Source organism: Dendropsophus ebraccatus, chromosome 1 (assembly GCF_027789765.1).
Source record: "Dendropsophus ebraccatus isolate aDenEbr1 chromosome 1, aDenEbr1.pat, whole genome shotgun sequence".
Taxonomy (NCBI): Eukaryota; Metazoa; Chordata; class Amphibia; order Anura; family Hylidae; genus Dendropsophus; species Dendropsophus ebraccatus.
Genome location: NC_091454.1, coordinates 112,638,125 through 112,659,810, shown reverse-complemented (window position 1 = coordinate 112,659,810; position 21,686 = coordinate 112,638,125). Strand labels below are relative to the sequence as shown.

The following is a 21,686-nucleotide window of genomic DNA, read 5'->3' as shown; positions in this document are numbered from 1 at the left end:
AGGGTTGTGCCGGGGATTCCCCAGCAGAGCGCGCACCAGTCACCTCAGTGTACGCTGCCGGCCTGTACTTCCAGGAAGTTCAGGCCGGCAGCGTACACTGAGGTCTGTGGTGCGCGCTCTGCTAGGGAATCACCGCGACGTCCCCAGAGAGCGCGTATCAGCCGGGGGCCGGACCGACACTGCCCCCAGCCCCACAGGCGTACTGACATCTAAGGACAGTACGCCTATGGGGCGGGAGGCAGTGCGGTGGGGAGCGGGACCTCCTAACTTCCCCGGGACGGTTAGGAGGTCTGACCAGGGGTCCGGTTAGCTGTCCGCCAGTTGAGGACCCCTGGTATATACAATAGCAGTCACGTATATTACTGTATATACACTAGCATAGTCACCTATATTACTGTATATACAATAGCATAGTCACTTATTACTGTAGATACAATAGTAGCACAGTCACCTATATTACTGTATATACAATAGCATAGTCACCTAATATAGGTGACTGTGCTACTATTGTATATACAGTAATAAGTGACTATGCTATTGTATATACAGTAATTTAGGTGACTGTTATTGTATATACAGTAATATAGGTGACTATGCTATTGTATATAGAGTAACACCTAGGTATTCGAAACACATTTCCCTCTGAAGTTTTGTTCGGTACTGGAACATTGCTTTCAGAAAATCGGGGGGAGAACTGTCAGGTTGTATTAAGGTGTTCAGACACCAAGGTTACAGCTTCTGGATACCCACTGCAAATACTACTGTGTGTATTGGGGCTCATAATATGGTGTGGGGGCACTTTCAGGGCACTATACTGTCTGTGGCGCACCAATTCTGATAACACTGGGATCGGGGGGCGCCATTTGCCTTCTCTGCCTAGGGCACCAAAACTTCTTGTCCCGGCCCTGTTTGGCAGGGGTGGAACACTGTTCTATGCTGCAATACACACACTGCTTCTTTGTAATAACCCAAATCTTGATAAAAGCCCCCCTTCCTTCCCCAGGGCTAAACTGAGTTTATCAAGATTCACCCCGTTGCCGAAATGACCTAGAAACTACCCTGCATCCCAGCTGCGATTCTGTCTGCCACTGACTACACAGGGCCGGGATCCGCAGCAAGTTTTGCTGCAAATTCGCAGCGAGGAACTCGCTGCGGATACGCCGAGTGTGTTTGTAGCCTGAAAGAACTGCTGCAAGTGTGCATTCACATTGGAACAGACAGGGCCTTGGATCGTAACGGATCTCACAGCGAGATTTCGGCTGCAATCCATCCTGTGTGAAGCTGCTACACTGCTCCATAACTATTAAATAATAATGTTACATAAAAGCAAAGCAGTCTGTGAAACCCCTACAAGAGAGCGGTGTGTGAACAAACCTTCAGTGAATTGTGTACACTGTATTTGTAATGTTTTCAATCACGTGGAATAAAAGGTTATAACCCCCAACAGACTTCCTCTCTGCTAGAAACTGAACTTCACGTTTGTCTCCTCAGAACAAAAGCCCTGGCCCTGTTGTCTTCCCTCCTCCTGGTTATGAATGAGCCGCTGCGGCTGTTGTTCCAGCTCACCCCACCCTGGCTGCAGGCCACAAGTGCTCCGGAAACCCCGTACACCAGGGCGACTGCCATCTGCCAAAACAAACGCGACGCGGGCAGGGAGGCGGGAAGGCGTGGCCGCTGCTGGCTGTCTGTGGACATGGAAGCTGAGGGGCGGAGCCAACGATTCGCCCTATCACCACGCCCACCGCTGTGCTGACGACATGGGGCAGCCGTCCGCAGGAAGCGGCCATTTTGAGAACCTTTGACTCGGTGACGTAGCCCCACGCAAGTCGTGCTCCGCCTCTCGTCTTCATCTCGCCGTCGGACGGAGCGTCGCGGGAACGGGAGGGAGACAAAGCATTAAACTAATGAATGGGGGCAGAGAGAGCACAGGCCGGCCTGCAGATACCGAACGGCCCCTGAGCCCCAGCCGAGGCGCCTAGCTGCCAGGTAAGTGACCCGGGGGCGGACATTGGTGTGCCCGGAGTCAGGAGATGGCTCGAGTTCCGGTATGAGGAGGGGTAGTGAGGTAAGGCCTGGCCGCACACACTGACCTACAACCCGGGCTGTGGTCACCCTCCATTGTGCGCCGCCCCGGACTTGCTGCACTTTGAGGGCAGTGGGGCAGGTTAGCAGCACAGGTGCCGCATGGACGCGGATGGCCAGTGTGAATGAGGGAAGTGCTGTCATATATCACACATGGCAGCCGAGGCATCTAGTGTGCTGAGCACGAGTTGTGCGTGTGCTCAGGGGTCATCCATAGCAGCTTACAGGTAGGATTCCCGGAGCGCTGATCTGCCTGATCGGATTAGCTGCTGCAGGCTCTGTCCTCCATGGAGGCTGTGCCTGCCTCATCCGGGACCAGCACAGAGCACACTGACTGGGGTGGGTAATACTTACACCACCTCTATCAGCTATTCTACTACACTCACCTATGCACTGCCATGTTCTGCAGCTCCCCCAACTCATTCACCATGGAATGTGTTGCCCATAGTGATGCTGTGTCACATGATCAGTGGCTGCCCACCTTGTGTCTCTGTGGATGAGACTTTACTGTGACATCATGTCACAAGGTTGGATAATCTCCTAACAGCCTTAAGGCACTATTACACGGGATGATTATCGGTCAAATTTAAGCGATAATTATTCTGTGGAATTGCAGACAACAATCGAAAAATCGTTCGTACGTCATTGATCGTTGATTTAGATCTGAACCTAAAATTATCCCTAACCGTTTGCTGTAATTCCACATTCGTTTGCTCAAGTCCCACATTTATTCACTAATCGTTCAGTGTAATTGCACATTGTTTTGCTGGGATCAGAAGGAGTAAAGGCCCTATTCCACCAACAGATCTGACGATAGATTATCTGCCAAAGATTTGAAGCCAAACCCAGGAACAGACTATAATCAGAGAACAGGTCATAAAGGAAAGACTGGATTTCTGCTCTTTTCAAATCCACTCCTGGGTTTGGCTTCAAATCTTTGGCAGATAATCTGTCGTCAGATCTGTTGGTGGAATAGGGCCTTAAGGGTACATTTACACAAAGATTATCTGCCAAAGATTTGAAGCCAAAGTCAGAAACAAACTATAAACAGAGATCAGGTCATAAAGGAAAGCCTGAGATGTCTCCTCTTTTCAAATCCATGCCTGGCTTTGGCTTCAAATCTTTGGCAGATACTCTGTCAGATAATCTTTCTGTGTAAATGGACCCTAAAAGATCATAGTAACGATTGTAACAAACGACCATCGTTCTGTAGATATGGTGAGCAATTTCAGGTTAATGATAAACAATCTAGTTTGCGATCGTTAGTTGTTAATTGCTAAATTCGCTCCATGTAATAGGACACTTAGGGTGCCTTTACACAGAGATTTATGACAGATTTTTGAAGCCAAAGCCAAGAACAACTATAGACAGGGAACAGGACATAAAGGAAAGACTGAGATTTCTCCTTCTCAAATCCACTCCTGTCAGATAAGTCTCTGTGTAAAGGCACCTTTAAAAGCCGACTGGGGGCGGGTCAGATTGTTGCTCTAGGAGCCATAGCCCCACCCCCAGTGCTCCAAACAGCCTTACTAGATGCTGCATTAAAATACAAAGAGCACAGAAACAGTGCTGAGGATAAAGGTAAGAGACTTTTTCATCCTCAGCGCCCCGAGCACTATAGGGAGATATCGGCAAGTTAGATGTGTCTAACCTCCTGATAGTTTCCCTTCAAGTGTGATTGAAACTGACAGAAATGCAGACTACGCCACCTCCTGCCATTATGTTGACCTGTTACAATGCTGCTTAGTCCTGATTGGCATGCAGTAGTAGCTTCTGATGGAAGATCGCGTTGATGTTGGTTAGAGGTGAGCGAACTGGGTTCGGGTTAGAGTCCATCCGAACCCGATCGTTCAGTATTTGATTAGCGGGGGCTGCTGAACTTGGATAAAGCTCTAAGGTTGTCTGGAAAACATGGATACAGCCAATGACTATATCCATGTTTCCCACATAGCCTTAGGGCTTTATCCAACTTCAGCAGCCACCGCTAATCAAATGCCGAACGTTCGGGTTCGGATGGACTCAAGCATGCTCAAGGTTCGCTCATCTCTAATGTTGGTACATCCCATGACAGGTGAGTTTCATGCACCAGTCTCATTAATTAGAATAAGGCTTGTATGCGGCACTCAGGCAGCATGGGAGGTATCCATGGCAACCTGATCGTCCCTTGGCAGCCGTAACTGCATGTCAGTAGGGAGTTTTTTGTCAGGTCCCTCACTAGTCCTTAAAATGAACAGGCAGCAGTGTTCAGCTGAGTGCTAAGTTTATATCTATTTGGCACCACTCAGTTGATTTTAAAAGGGTTATCCAGCATTATAAAAACATGGCCACTTTTCCCCCTACTGTTGTCTGCAGTTCAGGTGCAGTTTGCAATTAAGCTCCATTTACTTCAATGGAACTGAGTTTCAAAACCCCACCCAAACTGGAGACAACAGTAGGGGGAAAGTGGCCATGTTTTTGTAGCGCTTGATAACCCCTATAAAGGGACTACCACCAGGCCCAGGCAGAAGCACTGGAGGCGGGCTGACCCACCCTTAGTGGGAGAAACCCCTGCCCCTCTCTGATAGGTTCCATTGATTCTAATGGAGTCATGTCATTAAGGGGCTGGGGTTTCTTCCCACTGGGGGTGGGTCGGCCTGCCTCCAGTGCTTCAGCCTGGGCCTGGTGGTACAGTCACTTTAAGCATCCAAGTGGCTAACTATGAACTGTGTTTTAAAGTGTTCTTGAAGAGTTTGCAGTGTCACAGATCTGCAAGAGCCTCCTGTAACTGGTGTCCAGGCTTTCCAAGAAGACAGGGATGGTGTATTAGGTCTCTGCAATATGTATTAAAATAAAATTGGAAAAAAAATATGGCCATGTCCCTGCAGTCAAATGGCTGTAATGCAAAAGGGAAACAACTTATAAAAGTATTTTAAAGTGACTGTACCACCAGGCCCAGGCTGAAGCACTGGAGGCGGGCCAACCCACCCTTAGTGAGAGGAAACCCTAGCCCCTCTATGATAGGGTCCCATTGTATCTAATGGAGTCACGTCATGGAGGGGCTGGAGTTTCCTCCCACTAAGGGTGGGTCGGCCCACCTCCAGTGCTTCAGCCTGGGCCTGGTGGTACAGTAACTTTAATGCAGCCTCCTATTAATTAAAAAATAAAAATAAACAGACACTTATTTCCCTTTTTTTTTTACATTTTCCCTCAATATGACAAAATATAAATTCAGTAAAATAAAAATAAATTCTTGTACAAGAAAGGTGTTTAAAAGATTTCTCACCTTAAGGAAAAGAAACTTTGTACTAGGACTGGGGTGGTATGGCCAAAAAAAAAAAAAAATCAAGATTTTAAACATTATGGACAATTCCCAGTTTAAATCCCGATATAATAATAATAAATTATTATTAATAATAATATGCCCCCCCGCACTCACCCGCTCGCTGCCGCCACATTGAATAGCGGTGGCGGGGAATGAGGAGCAAACGAGCGCTGAGAGCGCTCGTTTGCTCCTCTAGACGGCCCGTGGAATAGGGGCTTAAGGATGGGTTCACAATAACAGGATTTGCAGCAGATTTGATGGTGCAGATTTGTTTTGAGTCATAGTAATATAGTTAATAAGGTTGAAAGACAACAAGAGTCCATAAGGTTCAACCTAGGGAAACCCTACTGTGTTAATCCAGGGGAAGGCAAAAACCACCATGAGGCAGATAACAATCGCCCCACCACAGGGAGAAAATTCCTTCCTGACTCCAATGGCAACCAGAACAATCCCTGGATCAACATATCAACAGAAACCTAATGCCCATAACTTGTAATATTATATTATTCAAGAAATGTATCCAGGTCTCCCTTGAACTTATTTAATAAATTGGCCATGACAAAATCATGTGGCAGAGAGTTCCACAGTCATACCGCTCCTACAGTAAAGAACCCGCGTTGATGCTGATGGTTAAATCTTTTGCAACTTCAAATCTGCGCCACTAAATCTACTGCAGATCCTGCATGTGTGAACGCACCCTAAGTTTCCAGCTGCATTCTCCTATGTGTCTGTTTCAGTAGGTTTAATTTTAATGTAATGGCCAACCACATCTTTGTGTATTAAAATAAATATGATGTAAGTCAGTGGAAACTGATTCTTCAGTATGGCATACAATAGCATCCATTTTTACTATCCATTTTTATCCTTTTAATGTACATGTTAAAGGGAATCTGTCAGCACCTGGATCCAACCCGAGCTGCTGACAATGTGCTGTTGGTGGTATTACATCAGTTATCAGGTTACCTGTGGCTATTCTGTAACTTACTCAAAGAGGAGTCATGGTGAGGCACTTGTGCAGCACTCTGGCACGCTCACTACTCCTTCATCCTCCTCCATGAATATTCTTCACTACCCAACCTCATGCATGATTGTGCCATCTTCCTGGTCTGTGCATGTGCTGCTGATGTCACAGGCCGGGGTCTTGTGAAAACGAAATTTCACCTTTTCACAAAACTGTTAAAGGGAACCTGTCACCCATGGAGAGCGGACAGAGCCCACCATACTTACCCCCTTTTGCTGCTCCCGTCGGTCCTCTGGAGCATTGATTTCCTATGGGCATCAGTCATCTCTGCTCATTTGCATAGTGAGCACGCAGAGGAGTGGCACTGTCAGGAGGGGGTAAGTATGGAGGGCTCTATCCAGGGGTGGGCTCATCCCGATCTCCCTAGGGTGACCAGTTCTCTTTAAACATACTAACAAACTAGGAATATTTTTATTGAAAACTTATTTATTCACAGTAGAGAATTAAGTGAAAGTTTCCATGAAATGTGTAAAACAGTGAACAGTGTTTGTGCCCCAGATAAGGTTTGTTATGCATAAGCCATGCGTCTTTTGGTGAACAAGTCAAGTTTGTTTGGAAATTCATATTTTAGTGGTGAAAAATTTATATGCTTTAACTCATTTTTCATCAGTTTTTATTATTGTAAACATATTTTCATTATCTACATTTATAGGAGACTGATCTAGTCATATTGACCTGTGCAGAGGTCACTGCAGGGGGGGGGGTAAAGGAGGTGACCGTCACCTGTTAGTGGTGGATCCTGTGTTATCTATACAGAAGTGTCACCTTTCGTTGTAATCCTGTCTGTGTTAATGAGATGAATGCTGAAAAGTGATCTCTACGCAACTGGATGGGTCAGCCTATTTTGAGATTTCTCTAATATAGCTAGGCACATGGAAAATAAAGAACAAATATCATCCGATGAAGCATTCCCTTCAGGAATGCAGTAAAATTGTAAAGTGCTGTAAAAGATGTTGGCACTCGTGCTAAGTAGTAGTAGTTATAGCTTACAGGAGCAATATTCTTTGGGCCCTGTAAACATTTTCTGGAAATAACTGTTACCTATAGCGCAAATTAGAACACATTATATTTTACTAGATCAGTTTAAAATAAAAATAAAAAGCACTCGACGTGTGACATGCTTAGAGGGGTTTAACAGCAAAACAGACTGATGAGCTATCCACAGGATAGCAGTGAGAATCTGTGAATGCAGCTTCGCTCCCGTTCAAGTGAACTGTAGCTGAGCTGCAGTTACAGGTCACTATTTCTATTCCATGAACAGTGACAAACACTGTTTATTGTGTACTATGGGTGCCGAACAGCTGATCAGTCTGTTTTGCCAGGAAAACCTTATTAAAGGGACTCTGTACCCACAATCTGCCCCTCACCCCCCAAACCACTTGTACCTTTGGATAGCTGCGTTTGGCATGTGATGCAGTTATTGTCTAAAAAACAACTTTTAGGCTACAAACCCACTTGGCGGGTCTGCAGCGAGTCTCCTTGCTGCGTTTTTGCAGCGAGACTCGCTGCAGATCCCAGCCCTATACTTTCATTAGCAGAGAAACTTGCAGCAGGGATGTACATCCCTGCGGCGATTTTGTCTGCAGCCCGCCGCATTAACCCCCTAGCCGCTGGACATTATACATTACCGGGTCCCCGACCCTGCTTGCTTCGGGGCTCCCGGTGTCTTCACGGCCCGCCCGGCCAATCAGTGCGCTGCGGCCCACTATATCCTGCCCACCCCCCCTGCAGCCCCGATCGCATGATCGGCCCCCGCACCCCCCGGCCGTACGATCGCCCCCCCCGCAGCCCCAGGCCGCATGATCGCCCCCCGCACCCCCCCTGCCGCCCCCCGCACCCCCCGGCCGCGGGGGGCGATCGTGCGGCCAGGGGGTGCGGGGGGCGATCATGCGGCCTGGGGCTGCGGGGGGGCGATCGTACGGCCGGGGGGGTGCGGGGGGCGATCATGCGATCGGGGCTGCAGGGGGGGTGGGCAGGATATACATTACCAGGTCCCCGCTCCTGCTTGCTTTGGCGGCTCCCGGCATGTTCTGCCCGGCCAATCAGTGCGCTGCCCTGCCGCAGCGCACTGATTGGCCGGGCGGGCCGTGAAGACACCGGGAGCCCCGAAGCAAGCAGGAACGGGGACACGGTAATGTATAATGTCCGGCGGCTAGGGGGTTAATGGGGAGGGCTGCAGACAAAATCGCAGCAGGGATGTACATCCCTGCTGCGAGTTTCTCTGCTAATGAGAGTATAGGGCTGGGATCTGCAGCGAGTCTCGCTGCAAAAACGCAGCAAGGAGACTCGCTGCAGATCCGGCAAGTGGGTTTGTACCCTTAAACTTACAACCCCGTGCCCTACGGGAGTATCTGTCCATGCTGAAAATTGCACAGGTGCCTTAACAATCCAGCCCATGTGCCGGGCTAAACAGGTTGGGAATAGGAGGCAATCTGCCTGGAGCATTCCTAATGATGGGGAGGGTGGGAAGGAGGGACAGGGAGGGTGTGCCAGCCTAATACATACACAATCCAGGCCACTCCCGTAGGGAATGGGGCTGTCATTTTAATAGTAATTCTTTAGCACAATAACTGCATCCCCTGCCGAACGGACTTCAGGACAGATCTTGGAATAAAAGCAGCTATCTGAAGGTACAAGTGGTTTGGGGGGGTCAGATTGTGGGTACAGAGTCACTTTAAAGAGAACCTGGACCTTGATACCTCAAAGATAGACCCCGGGACCTGACTGCAAGGAGAAAAGCATTATGCCACATAATGTAAAAAAATAACTTTAAACAGCAGACAGTCTTGGTTAAGGGGGGGGGGGGGGGGTGATGGTGGCTTCAGTTATGCACACCCTGGCCTTTTTCCACCCACTTCGGTTTTACAGCCTGAGTGCAGGGCTTTTCTCTGCACCTAGGCATTTAATCAATCTGATCTGGTGGGAGGAGGACACAGTGAGTGTAATTGGTATCCATTCACAAGGAAGTGGGCAGATTGACAACCTAAATGCAGAAAAAAACTTACACTCAGGCTGTTAATCAAGTCAGTAATTGAGTATTTTAACATGTTTAAACTTGTGTATTATTTGACATTCTTTACTTGTCTTATCAAAGTCCTATAGAGAGTATAGCGATTTAAAAAGAAAAATGCTAGACTTAAAGCATGTTGTATTTAAAGCGCTATAGGGGGCAATTAGCAGGTTAGATTCGTCTAACCTGCTGATACCTTCCTCAGTGTCCCAAGCGCTATAGGGGGCTATGTGTTGCTGCCCCGCCCCCAAAGTCATCCAGCCCTCCCACTTCATTGATAGTCTTTACCAAATATAAGCAATCTAATGACTGCTTGTAATAACCCCTAAATGAGATGTAAAAAGGAGAGTGTTAAAGTTTTTAAAGATAAAACGCCCCTTAATAAAAATTCAAATCACACCCTTTTCTTTTACATATAAAAAAAAAGTCCATTCTATAAAAATGTTTATTCTGTACAGTAAATGGCGTTAAAAATAAAAAATAAAAAAATCGAGCATATGATGTGACAAAATAAGCATAGTCCCATCTACACCAAAGAGCAATACTGCAGGGCACAAATAGTCATCAGACAGCCCCATTGGTGAGAAGAGAGAGAAAAAAAAGTTAGAATAGGACAACTTAAAAACTCAAAGTGTTAAAACGCAAAAGCTGTGTAAACATGGGTACCGTTGTAAACGGACTGACATACAGAATGATGGTTTTACCGTTAACTGTGGGAAAAAAAACTGCACTGTACCACTCTGTACATGGAAAATTAAAGACAAAGAGGGAAAAATGAAAACAAGTTAAAAATGGCTTTGTCATCAAGGCCAAAATAGGCTGTGTCATGAAGGGATTAAAAAAACAAATGCATGCAAACCAAAACTGTAAATACATCAAAAAGCCCCAATGTGAATGGAGTAAATATAGTTTGTGCAGCCATCCCTTAAATTAATCTTTCATCCCCTGACTGTCTACTGAGCTGGTGGCACTGCTGGATAGATAGCAATAAAAGCATTTAGAACATACCTTGATTCTGTCTGGGCATCATTCTCTCATCCCTAGCATTACTACATCTGTGTAAGGGTGGGTTCACACTGCGTTTTTGCAAACTGATTTTTGCAAAAAAAGGATGCATTTGTGTGCATCCGTTTCTCCATTGACTTCCATTATAAAAAAAAAAGATCAAAACGGATCAGTTTTTTTTTTTTTACATACAGAAAAGCAGTGTTTTTTTTTTGTTTTTTGTTTTTTTTATATTGGAAGTCAATGGAAAAACGGATGCACACTAATGCATCCGTTTTTGCAAAACAATGGATGAAAAAAAAATGGATTGCAAAAATGCAGTGTGAACCTAGCCTAATGTGTACAGGGGTGGCCATATTGTTCAATGAGGCATAGCAGTGGTAGGGCCCATGGAATGATAGGTCCTGCCTCATTGACAATATTCATGACCCAAATAAAGGTGTTTTTATGAGAATAGAGACAACAAAGGTATGTTCTGAATAATTTTATTGATATCTATCTAGTAGTGCCCCCAGCTGGCTAGGCAGTCAGGGATGACTGATTAGCTTTTATATGTAAAGACTTGGTCTTGATGAGACAACACTTGTTATTACCTAACAAATCTGTGTTTGCAAGTTTTCTTCCGTCTTGTTCCTGCTTTTTTATTATTCTTACACAATTACAGTTAATGGACATTGACCTCCTTGTTGTGCATGTCTTCTGATAATTTAGAGGCATTAACCTCTTCAGGATCAGTCGCATTTTCATTTTTTCCTCCTGACATTAGTGGGTTTTTTTTTGTTTTTTTTTGTCGTACTACCAACTGTACTTTGCAATGGCACTCTAGCACATAAATACATCAGTTTATCTGTTTGTTTTTTTTTAATCTAAATCAATGGAACATGAAATAAAGCATGTTTGAAATTTGCTGAATTTATTTTTAAATAGTTATCATTATTTAAGACAAAGGTATACTGCACCCTGTGGTCTCTTACTTGTTAATTTTGCCTGGACAACCTCTTTAAGGCCTTTAACATACTTAATATTCAACCCCTTGACGAAAACTGGTGTACATTTATGCCCCCGCAGCTTGGGCCTTGGCGCAAACGGGCCAGGGTACCAGAGCTGAGCTGCCCGCCATTACCCATTAAAGCGAATGTACCATCAGGTACATTCACTTTAACATGACCCGCGGATAGATAAGTGCCGGTGTCGCAGTCCATTTTTTTGAACCACTATACACAGGTACCGGGCTGGGGCTGAAGCACTGGAGGCGAGCCAGCCCGCCCCCAGTGGAAAGAATCCCCGCCCCTCTATGACACTGCTCTGTTAGAATCAATGGAGCTGCGTCCTAGAGGGGGGGAAGCCTCCCACTGGGGACGGCCACTGTTCGAAAAATGGACCACGGCACCGGCCAATCTATCCTTGGGTCATGTTAAAGCGATTGTACCCGAGGGTACATTCGCTTTAAACATGGCAACCACAGTGTTAAAGTGACAGGAGCAGCTCCTGTCACTTACCGATCAGATTGCCTGACTGCTGGTCCTCCATGTAGTCCAACCTTCAGTCTTCTGATCTGAAGATCACAGATAACACTGGTCCCTGCTATGCTAAATAAGTTTTAAAAAACATTTCTATGCCCCTCCCCCAATAAGTCTAAATCCCCCCCCCCCCCCATTTTATAAAACACATAAAAATAATAAATTAAATTAACATATATGTTGTAACGTGCGTAATTGTCCGATCTATTAAATACAACCATATTATTCTCGCACGGTGAACGACGTGAACAAAAAGCAGTAAAAATGCGAGCATTGTTGATTGATTTACTTTATTTTAGTTACATTTTATATATAAAAAAAATTATAAAAAGTGATCAGTAGTTCCGATCTACACAAATTTATAGGCTCTCTTTGAACCATTCTGCCAGTTTTACTTTAGCATGCTAAACATAAAGAAAGTTGAAATTCATGTATTTGTGAAGAGTAACATTTCTGTATTTTGTGTGTACATCCTGAGGGTAAATTGTATGTTTTCTTTATTTTAGGTGACACTTCTGGCAAGCATGGAAGAGTCTTTCAGTTATTACATGTACTGAAGAAAAGTGTGTTTCAGGTACATAGATCTTCTAAATATGTCCATATTTACATAGAATTGTGCTAGTACTTTAACCCCTTAAGGTCAAAGCCAATTTTCGTTTTTGCACTTTTGCTTTTTTCACTTTATGTTTAAAAGTCCATAGCACTTGCATTTTTTCACCTAGAGACCCACATAAGCCCTTATTTTTTGCGAAACCAATTGTACTTTGCAATGACAGGCATTATTTTTCCGTAACATATGCTGCGAAACTGGAAAAAAATCATTTGCACTGTCAAATTGAAAAAAAAAGGAATTTGTTTTGATTTCGGGGAGTTTTGCATTTACGCCGTTCGCCCTATGGTAAAACTGACTTGTTATGCATGTTCCTCATGTCGTTACGATTACAACGATATGTAACATGTATAACTTTTCTTGTATCTGATGGCCTGTAAAAAATTCAAACCATTGTTATTAAATATATGATCCTTAAAATCGCTCTATTCCCAGGCTTATAGCGCTTTTATCCTTTGGTCTATGGGGCTGTGTGAGGTGTCATTTTTTGCGCCATGACATGTACTTTCTATCAGTACCTTGATTGCGCATATGCAACTTTTTGATCACTTTTTATTACATTTGTTCTGGATTTAATGCAACCAAAAATGCACAATTTTGCACTTTGGAATTTTTTTACGCTTACGCCGTTTACCGTGCGAGATCAGGAATGTGATTAATAGTTCGGGCGATTACGCGCGCGACGATACTAAAAAATAGGAAAAGGGGGGTGATTTGGACTTTTAATGGGGGAGGGGATTTAAACAGCACAGGTATATAAACAGCACTGATCTCTCATAGAGATCAATGCTGTGTATATACACAGCAAAGATCCATCAGATCGGTCATAGATTGCTATGGCCTGCTGCAGGCCACAGCAATCTATTGCCGAGCCGGAATCAGTGTCATTACGACGCTGAGGCCCGGCACGGGCAGAAGAACGGATCCCCCCCCCCCCCCCCACGATCGCATCGCGGGGGGGGGGAGATCCGTCCCACTAGACACCAGGGACACGGAGAGCACAGCATCTAAGTGCAGTTAAAGGCTTAATTAGCCGGCGCGGCAACGGGACCCACGCCAGCTAATAGAGGCACTGCCCTGCTGCACATGTCAGCCGGGATCAGCGCCATTCAGAGCGGGGTCCCGGCGGGACCCCGCTCTGAACACCCCCCGCGGCACCATGACTTATCAGATACGTCATGGGTCGCTAAGGGGTTAAAGGGACCCTGTTAATTGTAATTCACACTTGCAGCTGCTGGCACTGTTGGATTACTGTTAGAGACATGGTACCCTTTTTATATCCAGCTGTGCTTTCAGAACATTGAAAAATGCTTGTTTGTATCCTTTGGTACCAAGTGTCAGAGCGGCTTCTGCATTCTGTCGCCCCCCCCCCCCCCTCGCCCACACCAGCTGTGGGTTGGCAACATGTATCATTTATAAATGTTTAAACAGGTTTGTAGCTCCTGGCATTATTAGGCCAGCAGCTTTATTCACCATAGCATCCGGGATCTATGGAGCATGTGAATGTGTAATGGAAGCACAAATAGATATGAGAAGGTACCATATGTCTTCTTGAACGGACAGCTATGTAACATTGTCAGCATTTTAGAATGTCAAATGCAGTGAAGAAATCATTCCCTTATGACCGGTTCTCTACTTACTCTGTTTCTGGCTTTGGCCTCAATAATTGCTAATCTGTCTGTAAACACATCCTAAGGGTACAAACACAGATGCCGGAACCGCAGTGAATTCGCAACGGAATCCGCTTCAGAACCCTTGCCTGTCAGTTTCTGTGAGAATTCATACTATTCATATGTAAGTGACAGCCCCCTTTACCTCATCCCCCGCACGCAGGCCAGAGCGTACTGTACCTTCGGGGGCTCCAGGCGCCTGGACCAGGGCTGTGGAGTCGGTAAGCCCCAGCTTCAACTCTTACTCCTGAATTTTATCTGGTCCGACTTCTGCTCCTGCTCCGTCATAAATGGCCAGTCATATACCAGGGGGAGTTATTTATCACACTGGCTCAGCAGCTTCTCCCTAATGTCTTACATGATCCTGGGGAGATTTCTAAAGGAATGAGGAAAGAGATAAAGAAGATATTCCTGTGTGTGCGCAGTGGATGCAGCCAGTCTACAGCCTCCATGTCCTGAACTACTCACAACTAGACTAGATGGAGCAGGTGGTCTTTTCCTGCTGACAATCTTCTGTTTCTAACTACATATTCACCATACACACAGAAACACTGCTAACAATGCCAGATCCCTGTGATAGAGGTCAGCCATAGGGATATAGAGGGGTCACTGTGGGTGTGGGGGAACGGCATAGAGCGCATACACAGCCTGCTGCACCCATGGCGCACACATACACAGCCTGCTGAAACCATAGTACACACACACACACACACACACACCTGCAACCATAGAGCGCACACACAGCTGTAGCCATAGAACACTGAAGAAAAAGACCACATTGAGGACAGAGGTTACTGCTGCACTACTTATGTCTTCTCCTCCTCCTCTATATTACACAGGATATCTTCATATTACACTGCTGCTCATATACATCAGAAACTGCCAAATAGTGACTGACAACTTTTCCCCGACCACCCTTATGTAATAGGGCCAGTGTCCTGCTACTGATATATTCCATTACCATCCTTATCTAATAGGGCCAGTGTCCTATTAGAATGTTGCTCATAATATATATTAATGACCAAACTCAATTCTAAATTGTTCTAAGATTATATTTAAAGCTGGAGTCGGTAAATTTTTTCCGACTCCAGCCAAAACTAGCTGCGACTCCACAGCCCTGGTCTGGACACCCAGCTCAGCCAATCAGTGCGCTGTGGCAGGGCAATGCACTGATATGCTCCGGCTGGCAGGGGGTTAAGGGGGCTGTCACTTGCATACTGTCGCTTACAATCCCACTGAGTATGGATTCTCAAAGAAACTGACAGGCAAGGGATCTGCAGGGGATTTTACTGCAAATTTGTAGTGAGAAATCCGATGCGAATCCGGTACTTGTATTTATACCCTAAGTGATCATGCTGATATTTGTTTAACCGCTTAAATGCCGTGAACTATTGGGAACTGTCTTGTGGGTGTCTGGCGGGCAATCGGCACCTCCGCAATGCCATTGCGGAGGGCATTCTGATCAGTTAGTATGCCAGGTGGAGGCCTTTACTAGCAGCCATGGGGACTGTCTGCTTTAGGCAGCCTCTATTAGCAGAGCACCAATCTAACTGATCAATGCAATAACATAGCACTGATCAGTAAAAGCAAGCTAAAGACTGATTTTAAATGTTATCTAGGGTAACTTAAGTATTAAAAAAAAAATTATAAAAGATTTTAAAAATTAAAAAAGGCCTTCATAAAAATTAATATATACCCACTTTGCCCTTGTTGGGGTAGCATAAATATAAAATATAACAATTGTTTTTTGCTGACATATATATTGGAGAGAAAAAAATTATTTATCAAAAGGTCCAACTAAACCAAATCTATCACTGCTTAAAAAAATATTTATCGAATAGCCCCTTAAAAAATATTAAAAGATAGAGAAACTTGCCAGATAAAGTCCTAGGAGCATAGCACAGACACTGATTCAAACAAGCATTCCATTCCCTGCTTTTGCCCTTGTTTAGTTTTAAAAGTACTTATAGCAGGTAACTAGGGAGTTGGATAAATTGTTGTTTTTTTAAAGGTGGTTCTTTATTTAACCCTTTATCTGCTTGTTTCTCATTTTCCAGGTAGGGTTATTGGAATTCTGCAAATGGCAAAAGTACTCATGGAGAAAAATATCAGATGATACTTCAACGTAGCAAGACTAAAAGGATGTCTGTATGGACCAAATTCATTGCAACATTCTGTTGAAATTGGATGACAAAAACCTACTGTCTTGTTTATAAGTTTCCTAGAATACTTTTCAGTTTACAGTAATGACAAAGGAGGGCTCAGTAATAAAAGTTGAACATAAACTTGCAATGGAAAAAATAAGTAATATAAAAGTAGAAGATGATGATGATGAAATGACTGGTGATGTTGATCAAGCACAGATCAAGATGGAGGCAGATGGCATTAAACAAGCTGAAAGCAGCGATGAACAAGAAGATAAAGAACAACATTGTGTTGATACCTCGCATCCATTATCATCGAATGAAAATGAGGAAGATTATGGTGTCCTTTTTTCGCAGTATACTACCACCCTGTATGATGCAGCAATGGAGGCTGTTACACAGAGTATAATTACAAACAAAAATATTAGTAACCGAAAAAAGTCCCCAGCTTGGAATCATTTCTTCATTTCCCCTCGGGATAGTACCAAAGCTATATGCATGTACTGCATGAAAGAGTTTAGCAGAGGCAAGAATGAAAAAGATCTTAGTACCAGCTGTTTGATGAGACATGTAAGAAGAGCACACCCTAGAGTTCTTGCCTCTGAAAATGGAAATATGCCAAGCATATCCACATACTCTCCTCCTACCTTAGTACTACCTCTGCAGCCTCCTGATGTTGTGGATACCAATGCTACCCCAACAAAAACGAGGAAACTTAAAATATCTCCTCCAGAAAAAATTGTGGAGGAACCTTCATCTGTGCTTTCTTCTGACGAAGTATCCTCAGACTTGTCAATATCTGAAAAGAATGCCAGAGAAGATGTTACAGTTTCTCCTATATCTTTACCAAATAATCAGAGCGATGAAGCTGTTGAAAATGTCACAGAAAAGCAAATGTCAATTCAAAAAAATTCATCTGGTTCTAGGAGAAGATCTGCTGTTTGGAAACACTTTTATTTGTCTCCACTGGATAATTCTAAAGCTGTTTGCATCCACTGCATGAATGAATTTAGCCGAGGAAAGAATGGAAAAGATCTTGGTACCAGCTGCCTGATAAGGCATATGTGGAGAGCTCATCGGTCAATTGTTTTGCAAGAAAACAGTGGTGGCACAAGCTTACCACCTCCATATTCAATTCCTCCTACTCTGTTGCCGTCCCTCTTATCAACAGATGGTGAAGTTGTTTCCACTGCAGTTTCTCCAGGAAAAAATGGGAAGGAAATGATTTCTGTGCCCTCATCTCCTGAAAGAGTTTCAGAAGACTTGCAGTACAGTGTCCCTAATGATGAATTGGTGATTGACAACTGTGCAGCAGTTTTGCATTCTTCAGAAAATATTGGTGAAGCGTCAGTATCTTCTCCTGAAAAACCTAGTGACTGTCACAAAGCCTATGACTCTCCACTTTCCTTTCAGCAAAGTAAGAAGGCGATGAAACGATTAAAGTCTGAGGTTTGGCATCATTTTACGTTATCGCCTACTGATAACCTAAAGGCTGTTTGTAGATATTGTAATTGTATGATAAGTAGAGGTAAAAAGGGCGATTTAGGAACCAGTTGCCTAATGAGACACCTTTACAGGAGACATCCAGAAATTGTTTTAAACCAAAAAAGCTTTGACGTTAGTCTTGCAAATTCTCCTTATGCTACCTTAGCATCTGCCGAATGCTCATCCTCAAAAGATATTGAGCTGTCAACTGCTGCACCTCATGATAATCAAATTGTTTTTCCTTCAAATAGCAAAAAGACCTCAAAACTGTGGAATCACTTCTCAATTTGTTCTGCAGATTCAACTAAAGTCATATGTATGCACTGTGGGCGCACAATAAGTAGAGGGAAAAAGCCAACAAATTTAGGCACAAGTTGTCTCCTGAGGCACCTGCAGAGATTTCACAGCAATGTTTTGCAGAACAATGGTGTTTCAGAAGCCTTACCATCTGCTGATATACATGTGCCAGTAAACACTGGTTTAGCAGCCTCCTCTTTTGATGAAACCAATGACAAATTCAGTGACACTCATCCTGTTGCCAAAAAAATTACAAGTCTTGTAGCTGAAATGATTGCACTTGATCTTCAACCATACTCTTTTGTAGATAATGTTGGTTTTAATAGACTTCTTGAATACCTACAACCTCAATATTCCTTACCATCTCCAACATACTTTTCTAGGACGGCAATCCCAGATATGTATGAAAATGTGAAGCACATAATTGTCTCCCACCTAAAAGAAGCTGAAAGTGGTGTGATACATTTTACTGCAGGAATCTGGATGAGCAGTCAGACACGGGAATACTTAACACTTACTGCTCACTGGGTTACATTCGATTCTTCATTCAAGCCACACAGCGAAGACTACCACTGTTCCGCACTTCTACACGTCTCCCAGATTGATTGTGATTATAATGGCCTGAGTGTTCAAAAGCATCTAGAATACTTGTGGGAATCTTGGATAACCTCATTCGGCCTTCAGATAGGCATCACTGTAACAGATAATCATAGCATAGGAAAAACCCTAAATGAAAGTGATCATTCAAGTGTCGACTGTTTTGGACACACAGTTGACTTAATTGTAAATGAAGCTATTAAGAGTCAAAGAATGGTTCAAAACCTTTTGAGCATTGCGCGAAAAATTTGTGAACGTGTTCACAGATCAACAAAAGCAAAGGAGAAACTGGCAGAATTGCAAAAAGAATATGGATTGCCTCAACATCAATTAATTCAAGATGTCCCTTCAAAGTGGAATACTTCATTTCACATGTTGGAACGTTTAATTGAACAAAAAAGAGCCATTGATGAGATGTCAATAGAGTGTAACTTCAGGGAATTAATAAGTTGTGATCAGTGGGAAGTAATGCAGTCTGTGTGCCATGCTTTAAAACCTTTTGAGGCTGCCAGTAAAGAAATGAGCATGCACACAGCTACCTTAAGTCAGGTAATTCCAATGGTTCACATTCTAAACCGAAAGATTGAAATGCTATTTGAGGAAACAATGGGCATAGATACCATGCTTAAGTCTCTGAAAGAGGCTATGGTTTGTCGTCTGTCATCAACACTTCACGATCCAAGATATGTTTTTGCCACTCTTTTGGACCCTCGGTACAAAGCATCTTTATTTGCTGAAGAAGAAGCTGAGGAATATAAACTTGGATTAATCAGGGAACTGGAAATACTAAATTCTACCTCAGATGATGCACCTGTTATCAATGGGTGTAACAAGCATTCACCACCCAACCATAAAGACGACAATATCTGGTCACTTATGGCCAATATTAAAAAGTCTAAGAACTTAAAAGAGAAATTACCCGAAGACATTGTGTTGGCTTATTTAGAAGAAGAAGTGCTTGAACATAACTGTGATCCACTAACATATTGGAACTTGAAGAAATCATCTTGGCCAGTTTTGTCAAAATTGGCAGTTCGTTTTCTTGGCTGCCCGCCAAGTGTTATTCCTTCCGAGAAACTCTTTAACACCTCAAATGACAGTGGCAATTTTAATCAGTCGAGGTTAATGATGGAACACTTTGAGCAGCTAATATTTTTAAAGGCTAATCTCCCATTGATTTACTTTCAGTATTGAAAATAGTCAGGTGAAATTTCATGTTGCTTTCTGAATAACTGAATTTTGTATGTATGGTAAATTGCTCCAGTTGGGGCCATGTATGACATTTTAAGAAGTGACTGTAATTTTCTATTGTGTCACAATGGTTTGCTTTAAATCTTGTCTTCATGTGCCTTACTCAGTTCTTCAGGCAGCCAGATCTTGTATAATTTTTTTTTTTCTATCACTCTACAGAAGCTAGTCTTGTCAAACGTAGAAAATTCTGTTTGTCTTCAAAATTGTAAATACATATGTAAAAAAGTGAATACATTTGTTAGACTGGGGAGAAAAGATGTAAACAATTTTATCATGTAGTTTTAACTTCAAGTATGTACAAAATGGAAAGGTACTGTATTTTAGTCATGGTTCTTTTAATAGTTTTTTTTTTTTCCTTTTATTAAATGTGTGTTTATGAATAAAGCGGCATTTATATATCATGTTTTGTTTCCATAATAGGTGCTAATTTATTGTAGTCTATAGCAGCTGTTTGCGTTTTTATAGAATAGAAAACTTCCGTAAGATTGGAATGCCATCCATTGGCGCTGTCAGTCTTTGGTTTGTAATAGAGAAATAATGTTTACAGTTTTCTGTCTTTTAGTCTCTTGTGCATTATTTAGTCTGTTACACAAATGTCAATGTAAACAGCTACAATTTGTGGAACACACTGTGTAGGAGATGAGACTATTTGATATTAACATTATCCTACTGGGAAATTTGTAACTGTTCTATTTAATATTAGATGTCAGATTTCAGTTATTGTGGACTAACTTTTAATGCTGTGCCACTGGCTAACTCACAGAAATCTACTTCTGTATCCAAAACATATCAACAAGCGCCCGGGACACTCCTTTTACATTTTATTATATCTTTTCCTTTTAAAATTATGTAAATGTTATGGTTGTACATATGGGTGATTAAATCAACTCTGTTTTATTTTTTAAAGCTACTTTTCCACTTAAATCTACAAATCTAAATGAGTGATTCTTTGCTACCCTTGGATCCAAGTCTCACTGGTTGTTTTTTTTTTTTTTTCTTTCCCCTGTAATTTTGTTGCTGTATGATATATTACATTAACTGTAATTTTTGTTCATGATGTACTGCAGTCCTAATTTTTTACATCAATGTATTAGTGTATTTATAAATGGTCAACAGATGTTTCTGAAATTAAACCATTATTTACAGCATTTTGGTCTAATTCATAGCAATTGGTGTGTTTTTTTTTTTTTTTTGTTTTTTTTAATCAGTAACTCCATTATGCTAACATCATGCTATGCATTCTTGCTTACTGCAAGGATGTGTGATGTGCTTGCTCAGTGCATATCATAAGCATACTTGTTATTTCAATTACACAGCCTTGGTAAAGGTGCTATTACGCAGGTCGATTTTTAATCTGCTTATTCGGGAGATCACCCTGTCTAATACAGACAACGATCAGCCAAGGAGCGAGCAATCGTTTACTCATCGGCCACACCTCTTCTAACAGGAGGTGCATGGCAGACTGCTAATTAAAGGAAAGGGCTGGTGGAACATTGCTAAGGATGTTCCCCCAGCCACATGATTTTCAAGCTGTCTGATCAGTGCTCGCTTGCCAAACCTATTAAATATGGCCTTAAGAGCAATCTTACATGGCCAATGAGAAGCCTAATCGAACGCCGATCTAGTAGATCGATAATTGTGCAGCAATTGGCGATGTCTGTGTAGCCCTTGCCTTCAGTGTAAAGTCAAACTT

The 21,686-nt window shown here is 43.2% G+C and overlaps 1 protein-coding gene across 1 annotated transcript; it reads left to right on the top strand.

Annotated features, from left to right (window-relative positions):
• Positions 1–1,743: 1,743 nt before the first annotated feature.
• ZBED4 (zinc finger BED-type containing 4) lies at positions 1,744–21,152 on the top strand. Its single transcript, XM_069976930.1, has 3 exons — positions 1,744–1,986; positions 12,446–12,513; positions 16,277–21,152. The coding sequence occupies exon 3, from the start codon at positions 16,466–16,468 to the stop codon at positions 19,934–19,936; it is 3,471 nt and encodes a 1,156-aa protein (XP_069833031.1). The 5' UTR covers positions 1,744–1,986; positions 12,446–12,513; positions 16,277–16,465; the 3' UTR covers positions 19,937–21,152.
• The last annotated feature ends 534 nt before the right edge of the window (positions 21,153–21,686 follow it).

Bases quoted from the DNA above. Each gene is read 5' to 3' on its own strand.
- ZBED4 (XM_069976930.1), top strand. From the start codon at position 16,466: ATGACAAAGGAGGGCTCAGTAATAAAAGTTGAACATAAACTTGCAATG.